General features: G+C 31.5%; 2 protein-coding genes across 2 annotated transcripts in view; both read left to right on the plus strand.

Annotated features, from left to right (window-relative positions):
• The first annotated feature begins 5 nt into the window (after positions 1–5).
• On the plus strand, positions 6–2749 carry LOC148179072 (proline-, glutamic acid- and leucine-rich protein 1-like). The gene is made up of 9 exons (XM_088029518.1): positions 6–93; positions 150–490; positions 545–816; positions 938–1188; positions 1237–1416; positions 1465–1563; positions 1620–1820; positions 1875–1968; positions 2016–2749. The coding sequence occupies exons 2-9, from the start codon at positions 187–189 to the stop codon at positions 2718–2720; spliced, it is 2106 nt and encodes a 701-aa protein (XP_087885644.1). The 5' UTR covers positions 6–93; positions 150–186; the 3' UTR covers positions 2721–2749.
• Positions 2750–8777: 6028 nt separating this feature from the next.
• Positions 8778–13012, plus strand: part of mgl (low-density lipoprotein receptor-related protein megalin) — a 33350-nt gene continuing 29115 nt past the window's right edge. The window contains exon 1 of the mRNA XM_088031061.1: positions 8778–9124. Coding sequence (XP_087887187.1) covers positions 9013–9124 — 112 coding nt within the window. The 5' untranslated portion in view covers positions 8778–9012. The remainder of the gene's footprint in view (positions 9125–13012) is intronic.

A 13012-nucleotide genomic window follows, 5' to 3' on the forward strand; every position in this document is an offset into this window, starting at 1 on the left:
TGTCACGTTATTCTTAACCTCACATATCGCTTATATTAACCTCAAAACATGAAAACACGTTTTCAACTTTAAATACGTCGAAGTAAATGAAGGGTTTGTGTTAGATCTATAAGATACAATTCACAAGAAAAACTAATATTTATTTTCAGATTAAATTCAATCAACATTGAGTAAAATTGAAAAAAAATGTCGCTGATTTCAAATCAGTTAACTTTTTTAATTACTTCTGGTGACGGAGTACCCCCTAATCAGACCCTAGAATTCATTTATAGCAACATGTTAAATCTGGAAGGTGAGAGGTCAGTAATTGCAAGCGTAAATAGTTTGGTAGTTAGTGGAAAAACGCGATTTCAAGGACTGGAATTGCTAAAAAATTTAATAACATATTGTTCATCTGAAATTTTAAACGAAAATCTGTTACATTGGGCGGGATATTGTGTGGTACAAAATGTAGAAGATTCTAGTAAAGAATTTAAACTAAACATTTTAAGTAAGTTATAAAAATTAATTAAACGAACAAGATTACAGTTATTAAAATTTTTAGCCAAAATAATAGAGAACGCTGATGGTGTGGAATCCTTTCACAAAAAATTTCCTGCAGAACATTTAAATGCTACTCTAAAAGCATGTTTATCATGCCAATACAATGAAGAAAAGATAGCAGGTCTAAAATGTTTAACACAGTGCATGAAAAGATACCCTGCTTGGTTTGGAAATCATAAACAAAAAGTGCAGACCTATTTAATAGACTGTTTGGATAGTTCTTCTAAGGCGGTAACTGAATCAGCAGCCGTTAGTTTCATTTATTTCCTTCAGGTAAAAATGTAAAAAATGAACTTTGAAGTACTTTTTGTAATAAATGGTCACAAAATTTTAATTTTGCAAAAAGTGCTTTAATTTCTGTTTCCTATGCTTGAAACTGACGATTCAATCTTAGACCGGTGGTGCCGGCAACAATGGAATAAACTACAGTAACAATTATAGTTGCGAATTTAAAAAAGTATGTGCAACTATTCAGACTCTGTATGACGATTTTTTCGAGGATTTCCCTGAAATTAAAACAACTCTAGAAATCGACGGTGAAACAATTAAATTTTCTAACTCGATAACAAACGCATCAGGTGATGACGTTGAAGGAATTGCTAGAAGAATCATCAACTGTCTAATTCTCCTGAAGACGATGATAATGTAAGTTTGATTATAAAATATTTCTAGTATTTTTTATTTTATTTTTAGTAAATCTTTTCCTGTCGAGAAACGAATCGTTATAAAACATGTCATTGATATTATATACCGAGGATTATCAGCACACGTTTGTTATTCAGATATGCAAATCGTAAATAGTATTAAACATGGCATTTTTTTGAAAGAAATTCAGCTCCAGTTGCTTGGCATTTTTAGAGTATTCGTGAAAGGGTAACAATTTCTTTGAATAACCAAATCTGGTCTCATCACTGATTTTAGGTACAGATTAAGTGTTATACCGTTTTCCGTCGTCTTCGAAAATTGTCTCTTAAATACGTTAAGAAGAATTCACACTTGTAATTGTTTTACGTTCGACGTGTAAGTATTACTGAGTTTTAAAGAAACTGGTGTGCTATCAACTAGTCTTCTTACAGGGCTTATAAATTATCCACATACAAAACTTTGATTAATTGGTTTTCGTCAAACAAAATGATAAATGAAGTGCAACTTCAGGAAAAAATCGTTCCTTTTATACTTAAAGATATTTCATTAACAAGAAAAACAATTATACTAAATGTTAAAGATGTTTCCAGTAAGCATAAGAAAGTTGTAAATCAAACTGGAGGAGACAAAAGGTAACTTTTTACATCCTTACAAGCCATTTTATTTTACTCATGACTATTTTTTAGACATCCTGTTATGTACAGTGGTTGTATTTACGCATTGGAATCTCTAAAATGTTTACTTACATCTAGCATTTCAATTGAACAAAATTTGCTTAAGGTAACTTTCAAACTATGATAACAATTTCTTTAACCAAAAATTTTTAGGAGGTGTTGTCCATTCTCTTAACAATTTTAGGCGACGTACACCTTGGGAAGATTGTTGTTCCCTACAACAATCCCACATGTCAAGCAAAATTATATGAAATGCTAATTGCACTATTCAAAAAAGATGTAAAACCCCTCCCGTCTTTACATTTGGCTATTGATATCCTAAACGTCGGTGCAAACAGTCACAGCGAAATAATATCAGAAACGTGTAAAAAAGGATTAGATATTCTAGAAAGAATTAGTCATCCCGTTTGTCCGACACTACAAGTCAGCGAAGGAACTACAACAAGTGAACCACTTTTGTTAAGTCAAACGAGCGACTATCCTAGAACTAACGAAAACAAACGAAAAAAAGAGATACAAATCATAAGTGACATCATAATTGCTCCGAGCTTAGATGCTGAAATTGAAAATGAAAAAGAAGTTTGTAATATACCTAAAAAAGTCAAATATAGTGAAGAGGTTACTCCGCTAACTACAGAATCCAATGATCCTGTTTCTAACAGTGTCATCCAAGAAAATTTAGATTTGCATATTAAGAATCAAGACAATTCTCGAATTATAGAAACGGATTTCAAGGCAAAAGTAGTGAAAAAGATAACAGAAAACGGAAATGAGAGTAAAAGTTCAGATGTTGTAATTAATTTAGATGATGATTTTGATGACATGTCTGTTTCATTTCAGGATGTAATACAAGAATAGCTTTTTTTTTCAATAAATATCTACACATATCCTCACCGTTTTATTGAGTTCTCTTTAGATAGTCGACCGGATTTATTTTTACTACTTGGCATCTATTGATCAAAGTTTTTCATTTGAATTCGTTGCTGAATGCCTTTTCTTCAATTTCTTCAGAAGCTTTTCCTCGCCGATTTCATCAAACTTTATTGGCATCTAAAGCAAACTGTTGAAAGAAAATCCATAATCATACCATAAAATCCACTTTATCTTGTATTGTCTGACGCATGTAACAATGCGCTGTTTTCTAATAATATTATTAATATTCTAACATATGGGTTCAGTGAAAGATCAAACTCCATATCTTTTGAGATCGTAAGAACTAGTCACTTCATGGGCTATAACTTCTAGAAATGAGCTATGGGTTTTGAAGTATATAAAACAAAGCCATGAGAGAACATAATAATTTAGTTAGATCACAAATAAAACTGCATTTGGTAATTTTTTGTTTTAAGAATATAAATTGAAGCGGTAGGTGTGTAAAGGTGTCATGTTATATTTCCTGCACCTGTGAAAGCGAACTGCTCAACACCATAATAGCCGGTTAAACAAATATTTATTAAATATATGTATACTATATAATTTTTATTATCACGTTTTAGACGAGGACTTACAATTAATGTCACCATGGGCTCTTAATATGGATTTGCCATCTCCCATGTGGCAAACTGTATTTATAAGTGACGGACTTACAGCTTACCAACTGAATTATGTGGAAATAATCAAATGTGCCTTATTAGTACGCACTAAAAACTAGATTTATTGAATATAATACATAATATTACGTACTTAACACTATCTCACTGCACCTAGATTCATTTTTCCTATAAAATAAAGGAGGATTCAAACTGAAACAAATAATAAGTTTATCGTTATTTGCACAGTTAATGATTTCACAGCAATTTTTATAGGCATTTTAAGGAAAGTTCTTTAAACTGGAAAGTCACACTCAACAAATTACAAACATTTTCATTTACCTTTTGTTACCACTTTTTATTGAATACTTTAACGCCATTCCTGAATCGAAATTATTTGTTGTTAAATGTGTTATTGTGATTGTGAATAATTTCTAGTTCTTGTACTAACATTTACCTACCTAATAAGCATGTGAGAATCTAGTTTCTTTAATATTTATAGGTAATAACACCTTCAACAAAAAATATATTCTAACGCGATCCATCGCATCCGCTTTGTTCATCCTGTACAAACAAAAGAATAAATCGCCTCTAATCGTCATTTAAGCACAGTATTAGAGTTGTTTGTGTTATGTGACATAACTTTGCCAAAGTATATCAATCTAGAAATGATTATACAGCTCATTTTTGTACTACTTTGCAAAATGCACAAAAATGTCTTCAAACTGTTACAAAATAATGGTAACATGATATTAAGAAAATTTGTGATTGAAATAGACGTCGAAATGGTTACGATTGCAAATGGCAAATTCTCAAATGAGTGAAGCACTTTTTTGCGGTTGCACTCCTCTGGTAGATTAATTGTTAACTTAGGTGACTTAGAATTTATTCACAATATCGAAACGTTTTAATATTTAATCAAATTTACTAATCAACAACTGATTATTCTACTATAAGGCAGTTTTATCCCTAAAAACACTTCATTAGTGAGTCAGGCCACTCTTACGTAATTAATAACGTTTACACAATAAAATCATATGATGTATTAGAGTAAATTAAATAAATTATTAAGTACTTGTTGGGTACGTACTCGTACAAATTACTTATTTTCAAACATGAATGTAGTACAAATTTAGTATTTAGAAACAATACTCTTGGGAATATCTACTAGTTGTACGAACTCGTACACGTAGAGATTCATTCAATTTTGTTTTAATCAAACCAGTTCATTCAAGTTCGGCATGGTAATAATTCTGTAGCGACAATTTTCTAATAACAAAACAACGCATTACTCAATTGCCAATGGTTCAGGTGATTTTTTGAAAGTTTCAGAGAGTAAACCTAAAAAAGCAAATAAAATTCGTAGTTTATTAAAATTAAAAATGAGTTTCATTATTCATTTCAGACTATTAATAATAATTAAAATGAATGGTTTCGTTCATTAACAATGGAACTAAACCTAAAACAATAAGAGGGAAGTAAAAAATGTAGTGTTGCAAACTAACGTTAAAGTTTTTCTATTATATGGTATTACATGCGCTTAATTACAGGTTCACTTGTACATACAGCAAATACTATAGAATTACAAAAAAGAGCATGTGGCTCTATTTCCTCTTGAGCTTGAAGGACAAATATAATATTCATCAAAACATATTTGGCATACGTGCAGAAAATGCCATATCGATGGTCTACCGCACAAATGTGGTAAGTTGATGGTGACAAAACGTAATTGTCCAGGAAACGGACTTGAAAGTTTTATTTCCCAAATTATAAGCTCTGTATAATTATGATTTTGCAAGAGCAATAAAGGTCCTAAATGTCAATTATTCGCTTGACAAATGTCTGCAACAGATACTTAGCGTACTTCACTACCATAAAGTCCAACTCATTTCATGATTTTTTACCCTATTTTTAAAGGTAAATTTAAAAATGCAAATATTTTAGGGATTTCGCTTTGTTTTTAGTCAAGTATGAGAGATAAATAAAACCCATTTTTCGAAAAATTCCTACTTACCATATTTGCTCACTAGTTCGATATAATCCTTATTCATTCAAGTTTTTGTTCTCACAAAAATTGAAAACTATTTTTAATTAGCAAATCGGTGAAAAATATATAAATTGTTAATCAGATTTAAGTTCCAAATAAAAATTCTTTGACTTTCAAAAAACAATCAAAGACGTGACGTGTAATTTCAGAAGTCGCCGAGTCTGAGTTTTTATATGATGATCAAAATTGAGTAGGTCTTCAAATGGTCAAGTCATGTCTGTTCTTGACTAACATGATAGTAATCTGATGAACAAGAAAGTCAAAATTTGCATTAACATCAGGTAAGCTTGTGATTGATTATTATGCATTGTGTACCGAAATTTAAATAATGTTGAGCATCAACAGGGTTCATTGTTTGTTTTCACAAGCCGGTTAATCATTCCACAGTGAATTAACAAGTGCATAATAATGATTCAAAAATTTTCGCTTGATTACATAAAAATGAAAACATTTTTCCTTCAGTGCTACAAAGTCTTGCACAGACAATGGTTTATCTGGTGTAACCTAAATGTTTCTTTGTTGATTAATCAAAAGCTATTTTACGTTTTGCACCAGTTTCTACATTGTTGTCAACACGTGAGCGTAATAAATTCACAAAGTACTTATTATACATATGCATTCTTTCTGCAGGGCACCGATAAGATACAGTTATCTCGTTAATGCAGAATGACTCAAATAGGCATGAAATATGACTGTCGAACTCTAACAGGACTTGAAGCCATTAGTATTGCAAAAACCAAATTTTTCCATTTAATTAAATAAATTTCTTTAAATAAACACTTTTCTAAGAAGACCAACAATGATCCATCGAGTTACTATAATCTAATATGAGATGGGCTTTCTACTTATGTGTATTAGTGAGGCCGCAATGTCCTTCGCAGTCTGGGTTGACTTGGTGCCATGCCGTACCAGTTTACACTTCTCGGCCAGTTCCCCACCACTGGTCCCTCACTTACAATTAGATATAACACACCTGTATAAGCACGTTGATTCGGGGTTTCCATGTTTACTCCAAATTTTAAAATTCTGCAATGTCTATTAAAATCTAATCATTTTAACATGAAAAGGATCTAAGTAGAGATCATCAATTAATGCTTTGAAGATGTGCACAAAAGCAATCATAATGGATAATTTAAAATAAAGTGCCTGAAATGGTAACCACTTTGGATAGATTTGAGTGTAATGTATTGTCCACCATAAGACTTTAAAAAGACTTGGACGAACTTTTATTACTTCATTATCAGTTCTATATTTAAATGAAGATATCTTAAAACACATAGATTCGGCATGTTTACTGACTAGTTCAAAATTCTCTTGAGGATGACTTCAGTTAGGATTCCCTGACGTGTGTCCTGTGTTTCTTGTAGAAATATTTTCCTTTATGAAGTACGACAAAGCTGAAAATTGCATAAATTTACGAATATCCTGGCGCAGTGTCCAACAAGTCAACGTCAAAACTCCTAGATACAAAAGCCTCTTTTACACCTTTGCGGCATGTTATCTATTTTATTCAAACGTTTATCGAGGAAACCCTATCGAGTGTTCCCATGAAAACCAACTGGTCGAGAAAAACTCGACAGTTTTAAACTGGGAGGCTGATAATAGGTACTTACAATTTCGACGCAAATTCAAGGAAAAGGAAATAAAAAATCAAATACAAACCAAACATACAAATATGTAATTTCAGCGCATATGATCATTATCGCAATTTACATTTTTTTTCAATTTTTGACCATTTTATTGTGTCGATTTGTTATGTACATAATGTCCTTGAAAATAAATTATATTGTTAGATGTAGGATGTGTGCAAAATTTATAGTTATTTAACGCAGGTATTTATGTTATCAAATCTGGAGCTCCTTCCATTGTACGCAATTCGATTTGCTACATGACCTAGATATTCTAAAATTTTTATACCAAAATAATCTTCTGTTGAGTTTCGTGGGCAGAATTTGTGATTGTTTTTAGCAATTCAAACATGCGTTGTTTGTTTATGTCGATTTAATTGCTCTAGTTTGGGTTTAATCCACTAATGAACTACAACTTAATTCTTCGTGTGATTCCAAAACTAATATCGTAGGACCATCATCATGTTAAGATCTGCAGTCAACCTTTATTAGTGGTCTACTAGTTCTTGTTATTAATTCTAGGGTTCTTCTACTTTTCTTTTGATCCTCTAGGGATGAAAACTGCTAAACTTTAATGCGTCTAGACCAAGAAGACCAAAAAGTTTCGAGAAGAAGTACTTGTACTTTTATGGTCTGACTTATCTCAGGATAGTCTTAGAAAAGGATAAATCTCATTCTAAAAGTCCTTAAGCAGACTGGTGCTGATTTTGCGCCCTCAAATTTTTTGTTCAACCTCCTGAAGACCAGAAAAAGGTTGGAGGTATTTCTAGTTTTTTAACTGCCGCTCCTGACCTCTCTCCCCAGAGTAGTCCAAAGGATGTAAAGACTCTTGCAGTAGGTTTCTATTTATCTGTTGGAAGTCTCCAATATCCATAATTATTACTGTTATCAGTACTGATTGTTACTTCATGTGAAGTTTATTTCATTTTATTTCCCTGACTTACATTTCTCATTCTGCCAGGTTTGCTTTCGTCTATTTCTTGTAAAATAAAGCTAAATAAATGTTTCACAGCAATTCAGTGAATTGTCAATTATATTTCGGACGTCGGCGCATCCACTGATGAAAATGGAGATATCTACTAATCCCCAGAAATTAAATGTTCGAATTTGATTGAATTGTTGAATGCACTACTATTTTATCACAGTCTGCTTAAAACTTGAATTGTTTAATTTTTTTTTTCTAAAGCGATAAATTTTGGGAAGCCCCACTTGTCATTTTAAATTATAAATAAAATTTTTGGAGGTCTTCACAAGCGAGAATCCCCTAACAACCTCATTGATAAAAAACAAAGTAAAACCAATAAAAAAAGATGGTTAAAAGTTTGTTTAAAAACTGTTGGTTAATGGTGTATACTAGTTCATGTTTCTCTATTTGTTTTTCTGTCCGCAAGCCATTTGATCTATGCGCTTTTAGTTTATTTTTGGTCTCAACGATAAATTTTAAAACAAACAATATTAAACAAACTTCTGAATTTATTAATTATTACACAATATAAGGGAACCACTGGAAATATACAGGTACGTGTAACAAACAAGCGGTTTTTCTTGGATTAATTAGCGAGCCCTCAGGCAATAAAAGGAATCGATTTAAAAAGCATTTTTACCTGAGCTTAATATTGTACATCCAAACCTTGAAATTATACAATGTGAGAGAAGATTACTCGGCTCTTACCTAGTACAGGGCAAGCGCCATAGAATTGCAACGTACCACCACCACACCGTATATTCAGTCAGCGTGCGACCGTTGCTGGTTTGGTTCTACCAGGGACCGAAAGTTTTCCAAATACGGAAACGGTACATTCTTTGAAGCAAACAGTGTAAAGTGAATTAAAAAAAAGTTCAAACTTAGAATGTTCAATTTTGGATAAATCACCATTGTTCACATGAGTAGTACCTGATGTCTACATGTTTAAAAAATTGTTGAGTGTGTCAGTGCTATTGGCAAAATGAAGAGCTTTAGGGGAAACCCTAGTTATTTAAACTACTTAATAATTTTGGTATTTTGCTACTGGACTATCTCACTGGTACTAGCCGACACTCAATTGGCACCTAGTCCAGGTAGGATCTTCTTTTAATTAATGATTTTATTATTGCGGTTTTTTCGCCAAACGCTCCCACAACAGTGCAAGTACCTGGTACTCAGGTTATTCACCCTGAATGAATTTATGTTTTCAAGCTTTCCACAATGATTTTGTGAGATTTGGTGACAAAAATTATGTAAAATTCTTCATGGTCTCTTGGTAGCTCATAGAAATTCGCAGTACTCTTCGGTAAAAGGTATCCGCAAGTCTGAAAGTCTTCGTTTGCCACGTTCTACACAACTGTTATGTGTTCCTACATGTAACTGTTATTTCTTCTATGTAATATCTAATTACTTCTAAGATGAATGTGAATACACACATACATCGTAACAATATCTATTATTATATTTTATTTTAGTACAGTACTGTTCCCTTGGTACTGTTAAAGAATGACCTCATTTATTGATCCAAAGATGCTAATCATGGCCTATATAAATTTTTCACAAAAACGTTCAGTTCAATGAAGGGCACCGTGTAAATGTAGGACTGTTCATTCTTTATTAACGTAGTTCAATGGGTTGGTACCACAAAAATGTCGAGATTTTCCACGCATAAAAAATGTCAATGCATTGTTGACGTGTCTTGGGAAATCTTGATAAAATTGTATTAAATGAAGGCTTGCAAACTTTTGAATGTAAGAGAATTGTCCTACTAAATATCACTGAATATAGTCCATCAGAAGATTAATAAGAAAAAACAATTTAGTGTAATAATTTTATAACAAAAATAAAATTACCGACCGGCTTTGCGTTCCGTTTAGTAAATAGATTTGTTTATTTATTTAGAAAACTATGAGAAATTAATATCCACCTACGGAAATAAGGTACCTACAGTTTTAATTTAAAGTAAAATGTCGTATATTTGCTTATGTGACTTCCGCCTAAAAAGACATAATTGACAATAAACCATGTAACTTTTAACTTTTGTTCCTTTATCTACGTATGTTTGCATCATGCCACTGTACATTTATAGGTAATTAAAAAAAGTGAGGTAATGGTATTATATAAATTTTAATAAAAAAAATTCTCAGAATGTTGCTTAATTCGCATTTCTAACTTTTTGAATTATACCTAATTATTAAAACTGAAAATATTTCTACTCTCAAAGAAAAGAAAATTAATAGAGCTTCTAAAGGATTTGCGAGGGTTGTTTTGTTGCAGAAAACGTTTAAATTGTAGTAAAACCGCAATTATTGGACCATTAAAATCCTATGGGGAAAAAGGAAGTTGGGTTTCTCCGGGAACCTGCTACCAATACTTTCGCTACCTGTCATCATAAACGCATTATCCATCATCATGAGCCCACGTTATCTGTACACAAGAATACTTTTGTTAGAAAACATTGGAAACATTTAGAGACAACATACAAGGAAAATCTACATTGCTTTACTTCCACTTTACAGGTGAATAAGCAAGTAAATAAACGCGAACACACACCTGTTTAAAAAGAATAAGTAAATGTGGACTTATATTTTACTTGTTACCAAAGAGTTCAACAATGTTTGTTTTCATTATAATACGTTTAACCTTTAGCTTTTTACCAAAATTTTTATATCAAACCCACGTTTGGATAGATACATTTATGGCAAGATATGTAAGAATTAAGTAATATTAACATAAATAAATTATCGATACTATTCCGAGTGCAATGACATTTGTTTTTGGCGCGTCAGGAAATTCGCCAAATAGTTTAACACTGAAAGAATTATTTGCAATTATTTTATTAGGTATTTATTGTTATCTATCGAAAAAACATTCTAAATTATGTTTTCAATTTTAGATACACGTTGGATACACATTTTCTGATAACGCTAAATTCATTAATAAATGTTCAATTATGTTAGGTAGATGTAGTTTCATCAAATGTAAAATTTCATGAGGAATTCGGCAGTGTGCGAAAAGTCGAGCAAAAATCCAATAAAATGATTCACTAATTGGGACAAAACTTCCCATATCTACCACTTCGAAGTGCTTTTTCGATCGATACTATATCTAACCGGTTCGACAACGTTTTCATCGCAAAAAAAACTAAATTATGAGATGGAAAAATTTCATTGTCATGTCTCACATAATGCATAATTCGACAAAATTTTAATACCTGGAATGTCGCTTTTTAAATCGAAAAGGCGAAGATTTGGCAAATTTGGAAGCCCGATTTTTCGAGTTCTTCGATTTTTCCAGTTCAATTGGCGAAGAAATATTTCTTATCAGTTATGTTTTTCTCCAACAATGTGAAACAAATCAGAGCATATTTTAAAACTACCTGACGCATGTTCGTAATTTGCGTAAAACAGAACCGTTATTACTTTATTGTTACAGTTCTTTATTTAATTAAGTCGTGTTAATGTAGTAGGTAATCGACGTACATTTAGATTTCTAATTTATAATTACCCTTTACAATTTTAATATATTCACATCACAACTCAATATGATGACAGTAACAGCAGATTTAATTTATTTCCACCAGCTACTCCAGTTGTAACAAATTTTGTACATAAACAATTCTGATATTTTTTTTGTACGGTGATATATTTGGCAGCAGAAAATCACACAATCCTGATGTATGATATAGTCGAGTCGTGCATGGTTTGAAGGCATGTGTTATTAAGTTATAATAGGACTGAGAGGGCGTCTTGCAAAGTGAAAGTCTTCATGCACATTTATTTAACAAAGAAAAGACACATCGTTTTTCAAGTACCCGATGCGTGATTATGTACATGGGAAACAAATCCCTATGTCGAATACTTCTATGATTTCTTGTACACTGTAATTGCAAGTCACTTGGAAAGTGGCAAAAAAATTTAAATTGTCTATCGTTTTTCAAAAAATCTTTTCATAACTAGCTTTTGATAGAACGTTTTAAAATGAATAAAGAAGTTCGTTTTGTAGGTATTCAATTTTCATTGAAACCGTACCATCATCTTGTTTTTTGTTGTTATGGTAATATGTTATAACAAAACTATTTAGAATACCATTTTTTGTGTCGTAAGATGAAAGTTTGCTAATATGCATACCTAAGAGAAGTATATTAAAAAATGTTAAAGTATGGTCTATAAAAATTAAAATTAAAATTTACAGTTATAGTTTCTTTAGGCTGATGACTGATGACCATTATGGACTATGACCTTTAATTTAGAATCTACATATCACTACATTTTTGTGCATAAAAAAATTACACGTTAAAAGATCCCTCTTCCGGAACTATACATATTTCAATTACACGCATCCTGCACTTAACATAGCTAGAAAGTAAGGTTCATCAATATGAGAAACCAATGTATAAATGATTTTAGTAATTTTTAATCTCTTTTATTACATCTAACAAGAATACTTTCTAGAACAAGCAATGTTGTTGGGCTGTATTAGAAAACAACAAAAAGACATTCGTAAATGCATCTGCGACAAATAATGAAATTGACAAGATTTATTTGCACAAAACATGACCATTATTTAAGTAAACATAAATAAAAAAAGGACAATCTAAGCAGGCCATGACATTTTTTGGTAAGCATGCGGCATGGGATCTTTCAAGAGATTGACAATTTTAACCTTAATTTTTGATTATAAATAAATATTAATTTAGCCCGACGTTCAAGAGAATTAAGCAATATTTTTAAAATACCATCGCCTGATTTTAATTATTTTCTCGAAAACAGCGCATTTTTTGAAGTAAGCTTGTAAAATTTAGCCGTGTTCTATTAGAACGAATTACTTTTAATTGAAATTGTCAACGTAACCAATATTTGAAAAATCACATCTTTATACAGTGTGTCACACACAATACAACCCAAACTCGTAACTTCGTTAGTTTTTGGAATAGAATTTTAAAATTTATCACCTTATTCAAAAAATCGCAATAGGTTCGG

The sequence above is a fragment of the Gnatocerus cornutus genome, chromosome 2 (genome assembly GCF_029298725.1).
Source record: "Gnatocerus cornutus isolate USDA-ARS CGAHR chromosome 2, icGnaCorn1.1, whole genome shotgun sequence".
Taxonomy (NCBI): Eukaryota; Metazoa; Arthropoda; class Insecta; order Coleoptera; family Tenebrionidae; genus Gnatocerus; species Gnatocerus cornutus.